This window comes from Nerophis ophidion, linkage group LG25 (assembly GCF_033978795.1).
Source record: "Nerophis ophidion isolate RoL-2023_Sa linkage group LG25, RoL_Noph_v1.0, whole genome shotgun sequence".
In the NCBI taxonomy this organism is placed as follows: domain Eukaryota; kingdom Metazoa; phylum Chordata; class Actinopteri; order Syngnathiformes; family Syngnathidae; genus Nerophis; species Nerophis ophidion.
This window is the reverse complement of record NC_084635.1, coordinates 24,940,908-24,962,432: the sequence shown is the minus strand read 5'-3', so window position 1 is coordinate 24,962,432 and position 21,525 is coordinate 24,940,908. Positions and strand designations below refer to the sequence as shown.

Genomic DNA, 21,525 nt, shown 5'->3' with positions numbered 1-21,525 from the left:
TTTGTTAGTACACAGTTAGCCAGACAGCTTATGTACTGTAATTGGAACAACACGCATGATGTGCTACGTGTATCATGATCAATATAAAGTGTGACTCACTCAGGGCAAGCACACCATTTATGTCGAAATAGCTTGTCTCCAAATTCCACATTTGCAGCTTGTAGTCACTTCACCTCACTCAATCGGCTTCTGTTTGCTCTAACGTTTCACCCTCTTCTTTGTGCTGGCTTCTATAAGCAGAAATTAATCCTCCTTTCTTTCAGCTTCAAAACATATGGTTGTAAAACCTCATTTGTTCAAGGGTAGTCATCTTTGTTGTTTGTTACCAAGCTTGCCATGACTAAAACATACATAGGGGTTTCGTATCCGGAAGTAGGAACACACATTGTCGGACGTGTGCTAAAAACAGAAAGAAAAATCATTGCACGTAAGAAGTCAGTCCCGGAATTGATTAAAATGATCAAAATAGGGTAAATATTGAGCACATTACATATTGTTATAAACGTGTCTGTTAATACATTATATATATATATGTATATATATATATATATATATATATATATATATATATATATATATATATATATATATATATATATATCCATTTTCTACCGCTTATTCCCTTGTGGGGTCGCGGGGGGCCGCTGGCGCCTATCTCAGCTACAATCGGGCGGAAGGCGGGGTATATATATATATATATATATGTATATATATATATATATATATATATATATATATATATATATATATATATATATATATATATATATATATATATATAATACCGTATTTCCTTGAATTGCCTCCGGGGCGCTAATTAACTTAAAACCTCTTCTCACTCCTGCGCTTACCAAAGGCATGCGGTAAAAGTAAGCATGCGCTAATTATTTTAAAACCTCTTCTCACTCCGGCACTTACCAAAGGCATGCTGTAAACATTTGAGTGTGATGTAAGGATACCATCATGAAGAGCACATCTAATTAAAAAAAAACGTTATTACGGTCTTACTTTTACTTATAAATATAGTCCATGCCAGCTCCTTCTAATCAAAAGCATTGATAACTTGTTTATAGAAGTCTTCCTTATCTTTCTTCAGTTTTAAAAGTCTCTCTGTCTCAATGGAGATCTTCCTTTATTACCTCCTCCAGTACATATCACGTCACTCATTTCAATTCTTCTGCAACCGAGTAGTCGTAAGAAGGATCACTAGCGCCCTCTACCACCAGGAGATGGGAGCCATTTATTGACTCATATTTGACGGACGCAGCTACGGTATTGTGACAGTCTCAAGCCGTCGTCTTGCGGGTTCCCAGGACCACCAAGGAAGGATATGGCTTGAGCTTTGTTTATTTTTCAATAAAACCTCAGTCCAGGTCGCTCTTCCGCTCCTCCTCTCCGCTCACTCTCCGTCACCGTCGCCGCCTCCTCGCCGCCATCTTGCGCCGCGCTCCAGCGTGCCTTGCCTGTCTGTCGGACTGTCGGCTCGACCTCTCCACATGTATATTAGTAAAACATAGCTGCTTACTGTTCTTTTTAGCATACCGGTATTCAGTAGCTTGGACCTTAAATCCTACTGAATTGCTCTTAATCGTCTTCCCTTTATACGATTTCAAATTACCGGTATTGAAATCAGCCTCCTCCATTTTGAAAATGATGAGAGGGGAAGTGTCACTCGTGACGTCACGATTTTGACCCGGCGGTAATACTAAGCATGTGCTAATTATTTTGCGAAGCGATTTTGACCCGGCAGTAATTCAAGGCAGGCGCATACTATATATATGTGTATATATATATATATATATATATATATATATATATATATATGTATACATGTATGTGTGTATATATATATATATATATATATACATATGTATATATATATATATATATATATATATATAGATACATATTTTTATGTATATACGTATATAGATGTATATATGTGTATGTGGATATATATATACATATATATATATACATATACCTATGTATATGTATATATGTATGTGTATGTATATATATACATATGTATATGTGTATATGTATGTATATATACATATGTATATGTGTATATGTATGTATATATGCATATATATGCGTATATATATATATATATATATATATATATATATATATATATATATATATATATATACGATTGATGGACGGTTTTGAAATTGTATTAAAGGACTTTAAAGGCTACAACAGTGTTTTATCATCTTTAAAATCCTTTTAAAAAAGACATGTGTCTTCTTGTCTCGCCTAATGATTGTAAACAATAAGTAAACTACCAAAGAAAAGTGCAGTTCCCCTTTAATAATCTTAACATTGTTGTTTTCTGCAAAAACAAATGGTTACTCAACAGTTTTTTTTGTTGGCACAAAACATGCATTAAATAAAATTCATGTTTGATTATCCATCCATGAATCTTCCGCTTATCCAAGCACAGGTCGCGGGGCTGTTTGTTTAAAAATTAAAAAAATTGTTTAAAGGCCTACTGAAATGAGATTTTCTTATTTTAACGGGGATAGCATGTCCATTCCATGTGTCATACTTAATCATTTTTGTGATATTGCCATATTTGTGCTGAAAGGATTTAGTAAAGAACATTGACGATAAAGTTCGCCACTTTTGGCCGCTAATAAAAAAGCCTGCCTGTACCGGAAGTAGAAGCCGATGTGCGCGTAACGTCACCGGTGTGAGGGCTCCTCACATCGGCACATTGATTACAATCATGGACACCAGCAGCGCGAGCGATTTTGACCGAGAAAGCGACAATTTTCCCATTAACTGGAGCGAAGATGAAACATTTGTGGATGAGGATAGTGAGAGTGAAGGACTAAAAGGGAAAAAAACAAAAAAAAAACAAAGACAGGCCAGTGGGAGCAATTCAGATGTTATTAGACACATTTACTAGGATAATTCTGGGAAATCCCTTATCTGCTTATTGTGTTACTGGTGTTTTAGTGAGATTATAAAGTCATACCTGAAAGTCGGAAGGGTGTGGTGACCGCCAGTGTCTCTGAGGGAAGCCATTGAGGAGCCGTGAAAGTCGCAGCTGCCTCTTTGACAGCAACAGGAAGAACGACACAAGCTCTGCTCATGTTTACGGTGAGAGCCGAGTTATTACCACAATTTTCTTACTGAAACCTCCTGGTTGACATGTGGTAGAGAACCATGTTCGTTTGACAGCTCTGTTCCATATTAAAGCTTCACAACAAACAAAGAAACACAGGCTGTGTTTGTGTTGCTACTGCTGGCCGCAGTACACCGCTTTCCACCAACAGCATTCTTCTTTATAGTCTCCATTATTAATTGAACAAATTGCAATAGATTCAGCAACACAGATGTCCAGAATACTGTGTAATTATGCGATTAAATCGAGTGAGTGGTGCTGGGATAAAATGTCCGCAACAACCAATAACGTCACAATTGATTGATTGGTTGATTGATACTTTTATTAGTAGATTACTCAGTACAGTACATATTCCTTACAATTGACAACTAAATGGTAACACCTGAATAAGTTTTTCAACTTGTTTAAGTCGGGGTCCACGTTAATCAATTCATGGTAAAACAAACACGCAACGTTTTCAACAGGACACTTTGCGGGAAATTTAAAATTGCAATTTAGTAAAAGTAAAAAGGCCGTATTGGCATGTGTTGCAATGTTAAGATTTCATCCTTGATATATAAACTATCAGACTGTGTGGTGGGTAGTAGTGGGTTTCAGTAGGCCTTTAATAGAAATAATAAAATGTAATTTTTATTAAATCGGAGAGTGGTCTCAAAATTAAATCCTGCTTCAGATCCCAATTTAGACTGGAACTGAACCGTGACCTTAATACCAAGGTATACCTAAGTCAACAGGTGTACCCTTCGTTATTTGATAGCTTCTTGTCTTGTTAACATTCAACCTTCCACTTTTTCTCACTATTTACATCTCAGAATTGTTTTTTCTACTTCTGATGCAGGCCATGTTTCATCTATATTTTTGGGTAAGCTACAGGACAAGAAAAAAGAAGATGCAGACCACTCCTTATGCATCAGTGGGTGACGTCTCTGCGCCTCGACGGGGCTCGTGACTGGCCCCACTATGGACTACACATGGGGTCCCCAAACTACGGCCCGCGGGAAGTCCAAAAAAAACAAAAAAGGAAAAAAATTAAAAAATCTGTCTTTTCTTATCCATGTTCTACCACTTGATACTTTAGGTGTCTCCTAGTCACTCAGGCACATCATATTGTCTAAAAAGGCATTTTCCCATTGATAACGACTATTAGTCAATTAGTGCGTGAGGAATATATATATATATATATATATATATATATATATACAGCCCAAACCAAATTGTTATAGCCCAATGCGGCCCCCCGAGTCAAAAAGTTTGGATGAACCACTTGGCATCCATTGCACCGTGGTACCTTCCACGGTTTCTCATTGATCTCATTGAGTTTTTTCTTGCCCTAATATGGGATCTGAGCCGAAGATGTTGTTGCGGCTTGTGCAGCCCTTTGAGACATTTGTGATTAAGGGCTATATAAGTAAACTTTGATTGATTGATTAACATATGAATCGTTATACCATCATATTACCAGAGAACCCTGCCTTCCAATTTATCCATCACGTACAAAATGATTATTCCATCCATCCATCCATTTCTACTGCTTATGGCAATGAATTAATTATTAGGTTGGTAGGAGATAAATAAATAATTTATGTTTGAATCAAAGCCTTGTGGTAAGATGGATGAAAAATGAGTGTTAGAATTTGTTATCATTTCTGGGTGTGAAATAGAATTCTCTCAAAGGCCTTCCTGAAGTCTCTATTAAAAATGGTGTATATGATCGGGTTCAGGCAGCTGTTGCAGTAGCCGATCCAGAAAAAGAGGTTGAAAAGAGCATCAGGGATTGTACATTTGTCTCTACAGAGTGCGTGCAGACTGTAAGTGAAGAAAAATGGGAACCAGCAGAGGACAAATACTCCCATCACCACCGCCAGAACAAAAGTGAAGCGTTTTTCCCTCATTTGCGCCACTTTACTTTTGGACAAAGACGCGTGTCGCCTTGGAAGCGGCACAGGAGAAGGGAGGAGGAAATGCTGGGAGCAGTGGTCGGATGATACCCACGATATGGAGGCACAAGATGGAGGAGGAGGCTTCAACCTTCTTGCCGGCCCCTCAGTGTCCTTCCCAGCAGCTCTCCTGGAGAAGCGGAGTGAGGCGCAAAGCGAAGACGTCTTCGCGTCGCCATCCCGTGCTCTTTCCTCTAAGACAATTTGGTCCAAGTCTTCTCTTTTGCGGTCGTTTATGATGGCAGAGATGTGTCTGCCTCCTGGGGGTGGGATGTCCAACTTTTTGCACTTGGCTCCCTCTCTTGGGAAAGACCTCGGGGCAGCCCCAAAGCAGGTCTCCGACTGAGACGGTTGGCGCTCCATCACGTTCTTGGCCACGAACACGGTGGAGGCTCGTTGCTTGGCAACTCGATATATCTTACAGTAAACCAATATCATGATGACTCCAGGTACGAAAAAGGACACGAGGCAGGAGGACAGGATATACCAAGTCTGGTTGTTGAGAAGACACTCGTGCCTCTGCGAGTGTTGGACCTCACCCGTCGAGTCCGAATGTTCTTCCGTCTGCGTCATCAGGAGCGGCGGTAAGGAGATGACGATGGATATCAGCCACACTACACTGATCATTACTTTGATCCTCTTGGGTGTCCGTTTGCGGTTGTAGCTGACGGCTTTGGTGACGGACCAGTAACGGTCGAGACTGATGGCACAGAGATGGACAATGGATGAGGTGCAAAACAGAACATCCAGAGCCAGGTAGAAAGAGCACCAGGTGGAACCAAAATACCAGTAGCCCATCACCTGGAAAGAGGAAAAACCCGTTAGGCAAGCCATCAAGGAGGATTGTCCATTTTCCGTCATTATGGTGCTTACAACGCATCCGGAAAGTATTCACAGCGCTTCACATTTTCCACATTTTTTATGTTACAGTAGACCAGGGGAATTTAAGGCCCGTTAAGCTTTTCAATCTGGCCCGCCGGACATTCCAAATAATTTTTTTAAATCTTTAAGATGGAAAGTGTCGCTGCCATTATGATGTGCAGTGATGCTTTCGAATGACCGTAAGTCTTGAACTATACAAAGTATTTCAATGGTTGGAATCTGCACATTTGAATGATATACTAGTACTACGGTCATCTAATTAGTTACAATGGTAATCTAATTAGTTACTTTGGTCATGTAAGTCAGTGGTTCTCCAATGGGGGTACTTGAAGGTATGCCAAGGGGTATGTGAGATTAAAAAAAAATATTCTAAAAATAGCAACAATTCAAAAATAATTTATACATATATTTATTGAATAATACTTCAACAAAATATGAATGTAAGTTCATAAACTGTGGAAAAAAAATACAATAATGCAAATACAGCTAGATTTTTTGCGGACCACAAATATTGATGTTAAAGATTTCTTTTTTTGTGAAGACATTTTTAGAAATTAAGTTCATGAATCCAGATGGATCTCTAATACAATCCCCAAAGAGGGCACTTTAAGTTGATGAATACTTCTATGAGTAGAACTCTTTATCTATAATTGAATCACTTGTTTATTTTTCAATAAGTTTTTAGTTATTTTCATACATTTTTTTCCAAATAGTTCAAGAAAGACCACTACAAATGAGCAATATTTTAAACTAATATACAATTTGATGAATCAGAAACTGATGACATAGTGCTGTATTTTAATTCTGTATCTCTTTTTTTCAACCAAAAAAGCTTTGCTCTGATTAGGGGGTACTTGAATTAAAAAAATGTTCACAGAGGGTACATCACTGAAAAAAGTTTGAGAACCACTGATCTAATCACAGCAGCTCAGACGAGGCACCAAGCAGTGTGGGTGGGGAGCGTTTCCACAGAGTGTTTCCAGAGCGGCCAGCCTGAAATGTGGGTGTCAGGGACAGACGCGGAAGGAGATTTTTACAACAAAGTTCTAAACCTCAGCGATATACCAGATGTATCAGATTGTTGGTGTGTTTTTTTTTACTCTTTATGTTCATATTTCGCTGGGTTTGATGCATTTTTCTTGTGTTTCGCTTGATTTTAAAATATGTCGATTGAGAGTGGATGTGACATTCATATGGTGTCAATATTCATTGTTTTATCGTTCATAGTTAATATTGTAAATCCCAGATTCTTTATTCTAATGTACATTCTTGATGTCACATTCAGTAAAGATAATGTAAAATTGCATTCCGTTTTTTAAAGCGGTCTGTCATAAAGTTTTTAGCATTCAGACATTATTGTGAGGTTTTGTATTAGTGTTCATAAAAATAGATATACCGGCCCCCAGACACATTTTTTTTCTCTAAATTTGGCCCCAGAGTAAAAATAATTGCCCAGGCCTGTGTTACAGTGTTATGCCCTTTTGATTGTAGACTATTACTGACACCTAAAGGCAATTTGAAAATACTACACCTCATTAGTTTGTACACTTCCGGGTTGACGATGTCAGTTCAGTTGATGCGACAATTGAGAAATAGACAAGTTGTGTTAGCTCTTACAAGCCTTGGCAAAGATAAGTCTGTAAGTAAACTGTTAACTTGTTTATGTAACTCAATATTAAGGTGGAAAGGGGTTCAATTTGATAGTAAAATGTTTATTGAAAAACAATGTTTGTGCACTGTTATAATGGATGTTTTAAGGACTTAAAATGGCGGCCAGTCATATAGTTCCACTATCAAAATAGTTTCAACACTCAGCAGTATAATGCTGATAGTATATATCTGTATCATGAATTGATTAACGTGGACCCAGACTTAAACAAGTTGAAAAACCTATTCGGGTGTTACCCTTTAGTGGTCAATTGTTTGATTGAAATGTTTATTAGTCGATTGCAGAGTACAGTACATATTCCGTACAACTGACCACTAAATGGTAACACCCGAATAGGTTTTTCAACTTTTTTAAGTCGGGGTCCACGTTAATCAATTCATGGTAAAAATATATACTATCATTATAATACAGCCTGCGATGAGGTGGCAACTTGTCCAGGGTGTACTCCGCCTTCCACCCGATTGTAGCTGAGATAGGCGCCAGCGCCCCCCGCGACCCCATAAGGGAATAAGCGGTAGAAAATGGATGGATGGATGGATTATAATACAGTCATCAGACAAGTTAATCATCAGAGTATATACATTGAATTATTTATATTATTTACAATGTGGAGGGGGTCATACTTGCCAAACTTGAGACCTCCGATTTCGGGAGGTGGGGGTGGGATGCGTGGTTGGGGTGGGGGGCATGGTTAAGAGGGGATGAGTATAGTTCACCAACTCAAGTATTTCATATATATTTCATATGTATATATATATATATTTCATATATATATATATATATATATATATATATATATATATATATACATATATATATATGTATGAAATAGTTGACTTTCAGTGAATTGTAGCTATATATATTTATTTTTATTATATATATAAATGAAAGAAATTGAATTTCCGACTGCACCTATCAAATACACAGTAATAAAAAAACAGTTGTTCTACTAACTGTACTGTGTTGCTGGTTACTAAAACAACAACAACAACAACACTTACCTTTCACTATTTGAGTAACCTTTGTTCTGCCATTTGCGTATTGGCGGGCGATCTCCGAACCCGGGAACATATATCACGGATTTGTTGTAGACATCCGCAAATGAGAACGGTATGTTGCTTCAAGCTATCAGCATAGCCATCTTTGTCTCAGTATAAGTTACACCATCGAGTCTCCATTTTGCGAGGTGGCCCATAATACTGGGTTGTGAACAATGCTGCGCTGCGGACGCATTGTGCTTCGCTGACCGTTCATGACTGAGTATATCATTTTGGCCTCCGTGTTCAATGGAGAAGTCTGTTCAACAAAATTTACAGGCAACATACCCCTTCGCCTTCGAACTCTCCTGGATAAACTGAAATTCTTGTTTCCAATCGTTCTGGAACTTGCAAGTGTATTTCTTCATTTTGCTCGTCGACGGTGTAATATATTGGGTTGGAGTCAATAACCAGGCGACGTGATGAATATTACGTCTCTTTACTGTGGGCTTCAGAACAGACTCCCTAATGCATGTTCCTTGACTGCACTTAAATGTAGAATATATTTACATTATATTCTATTCCATGTACAGTAGATGGCAGTATTGTCCTGTTTAAGAGGGTCACACCATTGCTGAGTCAGGTTCTCATGGAGTTGGAGGGGCCACGCCCCCTCCAGCTCCGCCTGAATTTCGGGAGATTTTCGGGACAAAATTTGTCCCGAAAGGTTTTCAGGAGAGACGCTGAATTCGGGAGTCTCCCGGAAAATCCGGGAGGGTTGACAAGTATGGGTTAGGTTTGGTTGATATCAGCACTTCAGTCATCAACAATTGCATCATCTGAGAAATGGACATTGAAACAGTGTAGGTCTGACTTGGTTGGACATGTATAGTGAGCAGAGAACATAGTGAGTTCAGGTAGCATAAGAACAAGTATATACATAAGAAATACATTTGATTTTTTACATTTGGTTATTTACAATCCGGGGAGATGGGGGGAGGGTGTTAGTAAAGGGTTGAAGTTGCCTGGAGGTGTTGTTTTAGTGCCCTTTTGAAGGAGGATAGAGATGCACTTACTTTTACACCTGTTGGGAGTGCATTCCACATTGATGTGGCATAGAAAGAGAATGAGTTAAAACCTTTGTTGGATCGGAATCTGAGATTGACGTGGTTTGTGGAGCTCCCCCTGATGTTGTGGTTATGGCGGTCATTTACAACAAGGAAGTAGTTTGACACGTACTTCGATACCAGGGAGGTGTAGCGGATTTTATAGACTACGCTCAGTGCAAGTTGTTTGACTCTGTCCTCCACCCTGAGGCAGCCCACTTTGGAGAAGTGGGTAGGAGTGACGTGCGATCTGGCGTGGAGGTCTAAAAATACCCTGACTGGCTTGTTCTGGGATGTTTGGAGTCTAGATTTGAGGGTTTTGGAGGTGCTGGGATACCAGGAGGAGCATGCTTGATCGAAAAGTTCCTGCTCGTGGTGCCCAAGACCAGACTTAAAACCAGGGGAGACAGGGCCTTCTCTGTGGTCGGCCCTAAGCTCTGGAACACTCTGCCCCTCCATGTTCTAACTGCTTCCACAGTGGAGTATGTTAAGTCTCGTCTTAAGACCCACTTTTATTCTTTGGTTTTTAACACTACCTGAGTTGTGTGGTCCTCTGTCCTCTGTTGTCCTCTGTGTTTTTTATACAGTTTGATTTCTATTTTACTGTTTTAATTGATTTTACCCTTTAAAATTGTTTTTAATCATATTTATTTTTATATTGTTTTTATATTGGTTTTATATTTATTTATTTTTTGGTTTTATTCAGTCATTGGTGGAGCATAATATTGTTTTTTAATATTGTTTTTAACATGGCTGTGCAGCACTTTGGAAACGTTCTTGTTGTTTAAATGTGCAATATAAATAAAGTGGATTGGATTGGATTGGATTGGATTGAAAAAGGGTTGAATGAGAGTTCCCGCTAGAATCTTCAAGGTGCTTTTGTTGACCAGAGAGGAAATTCTTGAGAGAAATCTCGTTCTTTGTTTGACCTTTTTGATTACCTTGGTTGCCATTGGTTTTACGGAATACTGTATGTACTGTACTGTGCAATCTACTAATAAAAGCTTCAGTCAATCAATCAATCAATCAATCAATCAATCAATCAATCAATCAATCAATCAATCAATCAATCAATCAGTAGTTGTTTGATGATAATGCTGTATACTTGTGTAAAGTTAATATTTACATATTGTAGGCTGACCAAATTGTGAAATCCCCAAAAAAGGACACATATATGCGTGCCAAGGCGGGCAGCACGCCAAGGCCGGGACTAGGTGAACATTTGCCAATGGTACTTGAACTTGCTTTATGAATAATATAATAATTTAAATAAAGCATTTTTTCTCCTCTGTTGACAGCAGTGTTGGCGCTCGAAATGTTCCCATGGACCCCATCAAGTCATAAAACTGGGGTCCCACAGTAAATTTTTGGGGTTCCGCTTTTTTGTATGCATTGTCCTGTTATATCTCACATTATATACTGTGTTTTGGAGAAAGGTTGTCATAAACGATACTTAATTCGATATATCACGGGTTTGTCTCTGTGCGATATAGAAAATGACTATATCGTGATATTCGAGTATACGTTCTCACGCAACTGCGCCAACCAGCACCCATCAGGAGCAAGGGTGAAGTGTCTTGCTCAGGACACAACGGACGTGACGAGGTTGGTACTAGGTGGGAATTGAAACAGGGACGCTCGGGGTGCGCACGGCCACTCTCCCCACTGCGCCACGCCGTCCCTAATCAACCAATCCACTAAAGTACTCAAGTGTAAATCCAATCCAGATGGTTAATAATACTTAGGTTAGTGGTTTTCGGACCTACGATTGTTCTCTGTTTGACTAAGTTAATTTGAGTAATTATTTGTTTCGTGAGCAGGCATGGCCGCCGCAGTAGTTGTGACCTCAAGATGCTGTAGACAATAGTACAATTATTTAATTATTGTCAAAAACAAAGGCATGCAGTATCAAAGGCTAACGTATAAGGAAGCCAGAATTGCAACAAGAAACAGGTGTGCTGAAGTTGCCAATCAGGGACAGGTGAGGGAAACAGCGCTGCGGCCAGATTGGTGAAACCAGACAGGAAGTGAACACAAAATAGAAGCGTTTGGCTGGAAAAAAAAATACATAAGATTAGACTGACCATACGTCCTCTTTTCCCCAGACATGTCCTTTTATACGGGTCTGTCCGGGCTGTCCGGGCGGGGTTTCCTAAATGCCTCAAATGTCCGGCGTTTTGAGTCAGGGTTGCGTGTATTTTCAATGTAAGTACGGTGTTAAAAAGGGGGTGAAGAAATCAAAACAAATTGTGAAGGTGTGCGCATGCAGCAGAATTAGTGAGGGAGGGGCAGAGAGAGCGAGAGGACGAGATAGTGGATTTGTTGCTAATCAAGGCATGCTTGATCAACAGCCATACAGGTCACGATGAGGGTGGCCGTATAAACAACTTTAACACTGTTACAAATATGTGCCACGCTGTGAACCCACACCAAACAAAAATGACAAACACATTTCGGGAGAACATCTGCACCGTAACACAACATAAACACAACAGAACAAATACCCAAAATCCCTTGCAGTTGCAGCCTAACTTTTCCGGGACGCTACAATATACACCTCCGCTACCACCAAAACCCCCTCCCCCCATCTCCCGAATTTGGAGGTCTCAAGGTTGGCAAGTATGATCTAAACTCTACCGCTGGTGAAGTTTTTATTTAATAAGTTGTAGGTTTATTTATTTCAGTATAAAAGTGTAAAAAGTCTTTTGCTTGCGTCATGAAATGAAGATAATAAACACATTTTGGGTGAACATCCGCACCGTAACACAACATAAACTCAAAAGAACAAATACCCAAAATCCTTTGCAGCACTAACTCTTCCGGGACGCTACAATATACACACACCCCAATGCCCCCCACCCCCAACCTCAACCCCGATTACGTCATATCAATTATTTCACTTTGAAAAATAATTTTGGTGGAAGATTTTACATATTTGTGTGTTTGCCATAAAAAAACTGTTTTGTTTGACAAATAAGGGCATAAAACAAACAAACATAAAAACAACATAAAAAAAAACATTTTGAAATGAGGAATAGATGTGAAATTGATGTAGACTCCAGAGATTTAAGCGTTAAATATCAAATGTATGTATGCCCTGGCACACCATTATCATCGTTTCATGACCCAAGCAAGACACTTTTTAAACTTTTATACTGAAATAAATACCACTACAACTTCTTAAATAAAACATTGAAAAAACTACCAGCAGCGGTAAAGTTTAGATCCATGAAGGAAAGAAGAAAGGGAATGAATGTTTATAACTGAATACATTGACATATGCATACAAATTTTCCTCTTTTTTCATTATTTCTTTTAATGAATGAAGTAACGTTTATGACAACCATTTTCTAAAACACAATATATAATGTGAGATATAACAGGACAATGCATACGTTTATCATTTGTTTTCAAAACGCTTACAAAAAAGCGGGACCCCAAAAATGTATTATAGGACCCCATTTTTATGACTTGATGGGGTCCATGGGAACCCATTTTGAAAATTCCTAGCGCCAACACTGCTGTCAACAGAGGAGAAAAAATGCTTTATTTAAATAAATATGTTATTTATAAAGCAAGTTTAAGTATCATTGGCAAATGTTCACCTAGTCCCCGGCTTGGCGTGCTGCCCGCCTTGGCATGCACGCCGTATTTTTCGGATTATAAGACGCACCGGAGTATACGTCGCTTCGGCCAAAAACGCATAATAAAGACGGAAAATAACATATATACGTCACACTGGAGTATAAGTCGCATGACCCTCACCCGCCGCATTCTTATTTGTTGACGTGTGTGTGTGACGATTGCTGACATTTTCTTCGTCTTTTCCGCGAATGGGAAAAATAAAATTTTTTGATATTTTACGGTAATGTGTTAATAATTTCACACATAATTCGCTCCGGAGTATATGTCGCACCCCCGGCCAAACTATGAAAATAACTGCGACTTATAGTCCGAAAAATAAGGTATCTGTGTCCTCTTTTCGGGATTTCACAATAGATAGATAAATAGATAGATAGATAGTACTTTATTGATTCCTTCAGGAGAGTTCCTTCAGGAAAATTAAAATTCCAGCAGTAGTGTACAGTTGAGATCAATTTAAAAAAAAAAAGAAGTAAAAAGTAAATACTGGGGGTTTAAATGGAAACAAAATAGAGAAATATTACAATAAGAATAAAAAATAAAAAGCAACAATGGGAATAAAATAACAGTAAAATAAGAATATAACAAGACAAAGTAGGCAGTAGTGACCATGTTATGAAAACGTATTGCACTGTTATTGTTTTGCATCCCCTGTCATCCTAGTACACCCCCCCTCCCCCTCTCCCCCGCCCCAGAGAGGAGTTGTACAGTCTAATGGCGTGTGGGACAAAGGAGTTTTTGAGTCTATTAGTCCTGCACTTGGGATGAAGCAGTCTAGCACTGAACAGGCTCCTCTGGCTACTGATAACGCTATGCAGAGGGTGACTGGCATCATCCAGGATGCTCACTAGTTCACCAATATGGTCAGGCTACATAAGATAAGGAAACACAACAACATGTCAGACCTGACAAAACAAGTCATGACAATTTGCTGATATCATAATTAATTGGGACAACTCTAATTGTGTTTGTCATTTTTGGTTAGTGTGCTACAACAGTGTTGGATTTGGCGCTGTCAAATGTTTCACACTCAGGAAGTATTTCTTGATTCAACTTTACCTCATCCATCCCTAATGTGCTAATCCTTTTATCACCTTTTCCCAGCTGGCTGTTGCATGACTTTTAAAAAGAGCATCCCAAAAACAAATCTCAGCAGGTTGCTGTCATCAACTTCTGGATCCATTGCTGCTATGATTTTTATTTCATCATTGCAATCCATTCATCTATGATGTCATTTAAAAAACAGTATGGAGGACGCTGGGTTTGTCATGAGGCATTTAGTTATGGTTTGCAGAATTCTTCAAATCTACGCACGCATATTCATTTGCTTGCTTTGATGTATTATTGTGTACAAACCCTGTTTCCATACCAGTTGGGAAATTGTGTTAGATGTAAATATAAACGGATTACAATGATTTGCAAATCCTTTTCAACCCATATTCAATTGAATGCACTACAAAGACAAGATATTTGATGTTCAAACTCATAAACTTTATTTTTTTTGCAAATAATAAGTTACTTTGAATTTCATGGCTGCAACATGTGCCAAAGTAGTTGGGAAAGGGCATGTTCACCACTGTTTGGGAACTGAGGAAACTAATTGTTGAAGCTTTGAAAGTGGAATCCTTTCCCATTTTTGTTTTATGTAGAGCTTCGGTTGTTCACATTTTCGATGGGAGACAAGTCTGGACTGCAGGCGGGCCAGGAAAGTACCGGCACTCTTTTTTTACGCAGCCACGCTGTTGTGACACGTGTTGAATGTGGCTTGGCATTGTCTTGCTGAAATAAGCAGGGGCGTCCATGAAAAAGGCGGCGCTTAGATGGCAGCATATGTTGTTCCAAAACCTGTATGTACCTTTCAGCATTAATGGTGCCTACACAGATGTGTAAGTTACCCATGCCTTGGGCACTAATACACCCACATACCATTAGAGATGCTGTTTTTTTAACTTTGCGTCGATAACAGTCTGGATGGTTCGCTTCCCCTTTGGTCCGGATGACACAATGTCAAATATTTCCAAAAGCAATTTGAAATGTGGACTCGTTAGACCACAGAACACTTTTTCACTTTGCATCAGTCCATCTTAGATGATCTCGGGCCCAGAGAAGCCGGCGGCATTTGTGGATGTTGTTGATAAATGGCTTTCTCTTTGCATAATAGAGCTTTAACTTGCACTAACAGATGTAGCGACCAACTGTATTTAGTGACAGTGCTTTTCCAAAGTGTTCCTGAGCCCATGTGGTGATATCCTTTAGAGATTGATGTTGGTTTTTGATACAGTTCCTCAGGGATCGTAGGTCACGGTCATTCAATGTTGGTTTCTGGCCATGCCGCTTACCTGGAGTTATTTCTCCAGATTCTCTGAACTTTTTGATGATATTATCAATCAATCAATCAATGTTTATTTATATAGCCCTAAATCACTAGTGTCTCAAAGGGCTGCACAAACCACAACACAAACCACAACGACATCCTCGGTAGAGCCCACATAAGGGCAAGGAAAACTCACCCCAGTGGGACGTCGGTAACAGTGACAATGATGACTATGAGAAACCTTGGAGAGGACGGCATATGTGGGCGATAGTGAGAAGGACACAAAAAGATGTTTTTTTACCTGCATGAGGAAATACGATTAATTATTTATCTAAACAGGAAGATGTGAACATTGCATCACTTGGCATGATCAAAATACGGAAATATAATGTTATTAATAACATGCCTGTTACTACCTTACATATATATATTTACAGCCTGTTACGTGTATATGCAACATTGATGGACGTTTTTGGTGGTTTTTAGAGCACTTCATCGGCGGAATAGAAAGATTCTCCATTACCTGCATTGGTAGCTCACTTTTGCTAGCGTTTTTTTGCAAATGAGAATGCATTAAAAAAAAAGAGAAACATGTGTTTTGATTGGGAAGAATGGTCGCCCGGATCTAAGCCCGAGTGGTGTTTTGTTATTGGACTTTTGTGCTCGTCACAGTTTGTCGATAACAAACACCATGTTCAAACATAAGGGTGTCCATATGTGCACTTGGCACCAGGACACCCTAGGCCGCAGTTCCATGATCGACTTTGTAGTTGTGTCATCGGATTTGCGGCCTTATGTTTTGGACACTCGGGTGAAGAGAGGGGCGGAGCTTTCTACCGATCACCACCTGGTGGTGAGTTGGCTGCGATGGTGGGGGAGGATGCCGGACAGACCTGGCAGGCCCAAGCGCATTGTGAGGGTCTGCTGGGAACGTCTGGCAGAGTCTCCTGTCAGAGAGAGCTTCAATTCACACCTCCGGGAGAACTTTGAACATGTCACGAGGGAGGTGCGGGACATTGAGTCCGAGTGGACCATGTTCCGAACCTCTATTGTCGAGGCGGCTGATTGGAGCTGTGGCCGCAAGGTTGTTGGTGCCTGTCGTGGCGGTAATCCCAGAACCCATTGGTGGACACCAGCAGTGAGGGATGCCGTCAAGCTGAAGAAGGAGTCCTATCGGGTTCTTTTGGCTCATAGGACTCCGGAGGCAGTGGACGGGTACCGACGGGCCAAGCGGTGTGCAGCTTTAGCGGTCGCGGAGGCAAAAACTCGGACATGGGAAGAGTTCGGGGAAGCCATGGAAAACGACTTCCGGACGGCTTCGAAGCGATTCTGGACCACCATACGGCGCCTCAGGAAGGGGAAGCAGTGCACTATCAACACCGTGTATGGTGCGGATGGTGTTCTGCTGACTTCGACTGCGGATGTTGTGGATCGGTGGAGGGAATACTTCGAAGACCTCCTCAATCCCACCAACACGTCTTTCTTTGAGGAAGCGGTGCCTGGGGAATCTGTAGTGGACTCTCCTATTTCTGGGGCTGAGGTCGCTGAGGTAGTTAAAAAGCTCCTCGGCGGCAAGGCCCCGGGGGTGGATGAGATCCGCCCGGAGTTCCTTAAGGCTCTGGATGCTGTGGAGCTGTCTTGGTTGACAAGACTCTGCAGCATCGCGTGGACATCGGGGGCGGTGCCTCTGGATTGGCAGACCGGGGTGGTGGTCCCTCTCTTTAAGAAGGGGGACCGGAGGGTGTGTTCCAACTATCGTGGGATCACACTCCTCAGCCTTCCCGGTAAGGTTTATTCAGGTGTACTGGAGAGGAGGCTTCGCCGGATAGTCGAACCTCGGATTCAGGAGGAACAGTGTGGTTTTCGTCCTGGTCGTGGAACTGTGGACCAGCTCTATACTCTCGGCAGGGTTCTTGAGGGTGCATGGGAGTTTGCCCAACCAGTCTACATGTGCTTTGTGGACTTGGAGAAGGCATTCGACCGTGTCCCTCGGGAAGTCCTGTGGGGAGTGCTCAGAGAGTATGGGGTATCGGAATGTCTTATTGTGGCAGTCCGCTCCCTGTATGATCAGTGTCAGAGCTTGGTCCGCATTGCTGGCAGTAAGTCGGACACGTTTCCAGTGAAGGTTGGACTCCGCCAAGGCTGTCCTTTGTCACCGATTCTGTTCATAACTTTTATGGACAGAATTTCTAGGCGCAGTCAAGGCGTTGAGGGGTTCCGGTTTGGTGGCCACGGGATTAGGTCTCTGCTTTTTGCAGATGATGTAGTCCTGATGGCTTCATCTGGCCGGGATCTTCAGCTCTCACTGGATCGGTTCGCAGCCGAGTGTGAAGCGACCGGAATGAGAATCAGCACCTCCAAGTCCGAGTCCATGGTTCTCGCCCGGAAAAGGGTGGAGTGCCATCTCCGGGTTGGGGAGGAGACCCTGCCCCAAGTGGAGGAGTTCAAGTACCTAGGAGTCTTGTTCACGAGTGGGGGAAGAGTGGATCGTGAGATCGACAGGCGGATCGGTGCGGCGTCTTCAGTAATGCGGACGTTGTATCGATCCGTTGTGGTGAAGAAGGAGCTGAGCCGGAAGGCAAAGCTCTCAATTTACCGGTCGATCTACGTTCCCATCCTCACCTATGGTCATGAGCTTTGGGTCATGACCGAAAGGATAAGATCACGGGTACAAGCGGCCGAAATGAGTTTCCTCCGCCGGGTGGCGGGGCTCTCCCTTAGAGATAGGGTGAGAAGCTCTGCCATCCGGGAGGAGCTCAACGTAAAGCCGCTGCTCCTCCACATCGAGAGGAGCCAGATGAGGTGGTTCGGGCATCTGGTCAGGATGCCACCCGAACGCCTCCCTAGGGATGTGTTTAGGGCACGTCCAGCTGGTAGGAGGCCACGGGGAAGACCCAGGACACGTTGGAAAGACTATGTCTCCCGGCTGGCCTGGGAACGCCTCGGGATCCCCCGGGAAGAGCTAGACGAAGTGGCTGGAGATAGGGAAGTCTGGGCTTCCCTGCTTAGGCTGCTGCCCCCGCGACCCGACCTCGGATAAGCGGAAGATGATGGATGGATGGATGGATGTGTTTTGAAGTATATTAATATAGCGTTCTTTTCTAGTGACTCAAAGCGATTGAATATAGTGAAACTGTTATGGTTTGCAGAGGGAGATGACGGGAGACACCAGAGGGAGGTAATGTTCAATAATTTATCCATCCATCCATTTCCTACCGCGGTCCTCTCCAAGGTTTCTCATAATCATCATTGTCACCGGCATATCACTGGGTGTGAGTCCCACTGGGTGTGAGTTTTCCTTGCCCTTATGTGGGCTCTACCGAGGATGCCGTTGTGGTTTGTGTTGTGGTTTGTGCAGCCCTTTGAGACACTAGTGATTTAGGGCTGGATAAATAATCATTGATTGATTGAATCTGTGTTGGCCCTGTGATGAGGTAGTGACTTGTCCAGAGTGTAAACTGCTCCCGTCCGAATGCAGCTGAGATAGGCACGAGCACCCCCCGTGCCCCCAAAAGGGACAAGCGGTAGGAAATGGATGGATGGATGTAGAAACTTTCCTATACAAACAATGGTGACAAAAGTGAAGTTTCCAATGGTTCCAACTAGGGCTGGGCGACATATCGATATAAACAATATATTGCGGGTTTGCCTCAGTGTGATATAGAAAATTACTATATCGTAATAATGGAGGGTATGTTCTCACGCAGTTGCTTTTATCTGCGGGCATTACACTGCAGGCGTTTCTCACTCCTTCTCGTCTCTCCTTCTGACAGAGTCGTAAAACAAGCCCACCTTCTTACATACGTCACATACTGTCACGCGTGTACCGTCATACGCCCTCGCCAAGCAGAGAAGTAGTAGCATGGCTAACGTTAGCTGAGGCAGGTGTTGCAAGCGGAGCGGTGCGAGTGACATTACAAGAGAGAGAAGGTGCGAAACTGATCACAAATAGAGGAAGAACAATTAATGCCCCAAAAAACAGCAGGGGTCCATCATCTGGCGGTGGTTTGGCTTCAAGCGGGAAGATATTCAGCAGACAACAGCAATATGCAAAGTATGCAGCAGAAGTGTTGCTACACAAGGTAGCAGCACTAGTAATTTATTCTTTCATTTCAAAAGTCACCTGCGAGAGAATGAAGAGTGCTTGAAACTCCGCACGTTAACAAACGCCGAAACAACCTGCACTGACACAATTGAGCCTGATGTCTTCTATTTACAGATCAACACTAGATGAAAAACATCGTCACAAACAGAAGGAGATAGCGTCCGCAGTAACTTATTACATATCGAAGGACATGGCTGCAGTTAGTGTGGTTGATAAACCCGGATTTAGAAAGCTCATCAACACACTTGACCCAAGATTTATCCTGACAAGTCGCAAATATTTAGCAGAGAAAGCTCTACCTGAGTTGTACATTAAAGTGAGAGAAGATCTGGCGAACCAGCTTACAAATGTGATCCACTTCTCCACAGCTGCTGACATATGGAGCAGTGGAACGTGTGAGCCATACCTCAGTTTGACATTTCACTACATCGATAATTGGGAGTTGAAATGCAAGTGCCTTCGGACGAGCTTTCTTCCCGAGGACCACACAGGCGGGATTATCGCACAAGGCCTGCAAGATGCTCTGATGTCATGGAACTTAAATGAATATCGCCAGGTGTGCATCACCACGGATAATGGAGCTAACATTGTCAAAGCTGTGAGCCTCAACCAGTGGACACGTCTACAGTGTTTTGGCCATCGCATGCATCTTGCAATTGGTGAGTTTCCCCCGTGACAGTAATCATCTTTCAGCATTGTTATAACACCCTACTGGTCATAACACAGAACTGTTTTATCTATGCAACTAAAGTGTGTGTTTAAAAAAAAAGTGCATAAGTGGCATTTTAGCATAGGCAACCAAGAGTTTTTATGTAAATGAGCTTACGTGTTAATTTATTTTTCTGCATTAGTGTGTCAGTAGACTGTGTTTCATATTGCATTTTTTTATATTTTGAAACTTACATTTTATGTAAGCCTCTTCACTTTTTACTTTTATTTAAATTGATCTCAACTCTGTACACTGCTGCTGGAATTTTAATTTTCCTGAAGGAACTCTCCTGAAGGAATCAATAAAGTACTATCTATCTATCTATCTATCTATCTATCTATCTATCTATCTATCTATCTATCTATCTATCTATCTATCTATCTATCTATCCATCTATCTATCTATCTATCTATCTATCTATCTTTACCCACTACTGTATACAAATAATAATTACCAAAATGAGTGGATTTCTTCACAATTACTGTAACATGATAAATGTGTTTTTTTTCATTCACAGAGAGAAGCATGAAGGACACCTACATTGAACGTGCTGTTGCTATGATCAAGAAGGTAGTAAGCAGCTTCTCGATCAGTTGGAAGAGGAAGAGAGACCTGGCCACCGCACAGCAAGAGCTGAAACTCTCTGCACACCAGCTAATCAGTGAGTCTCCTACACTTCCATGCACTTTTTGCGTCGGATGAAAAGAGCACAGCTCCCTCATCCCATTCTCACCACAAGCTACAGAGGCACTATAGAAAGCCTACTGACCAACAGCATCTCTGTCCGGACTGGAGCCTGCAATGCCTCAGACTAGAAGTCTCTCCATAGAGTGGTGAGGACGGCGGAAAAGATTATCAGGACTCCTCTTCCTTCTATCCAGGAGATCGCTAAAAGCCGCTGCCTGACCAGGGCCCAGAAAATCTGCAAAGACTCCTCCCACCCCAACCAATGACTGTTTTCACTGCTGGACTCCAGGAAGATGTTCCCCAGCCTCCGAAGCAAAACCTCCAGGTTCTGTAACAGCTTCTTCCCTCAGGCCTTAAGACT

At 41.5% G+C, this 21,525-nt stretch overlaps 1 protein-coding gene across 1 annotated transcript in view; it reads right to left on the bottom strand.

The window, feature by feature from the left end:
• Positions 1 to 3,485: 3,485 nt before the first annotated feature.
• LOC133542829 (alpha-2Db adrenergic receptor-like) overlaps positions 3,486 to 21,525 on the bottom strand; it is a 38,101-nt gene continuing 20,061 nt past the window's right edge. Inside the window, exon 2 of the mRNA XM_061887023.1 lies at positions 3,486 to 5,874. Within this exon, the coding sequence (XP_061743007.1) occupies positions 4,777 to 5,874 (1,098 nt within the window). The 3' untranslated portion in view covers positions 3,486 to 4,776. The remainder of the gene's footprint in view (positions 5,875 to 21,525) is intronic.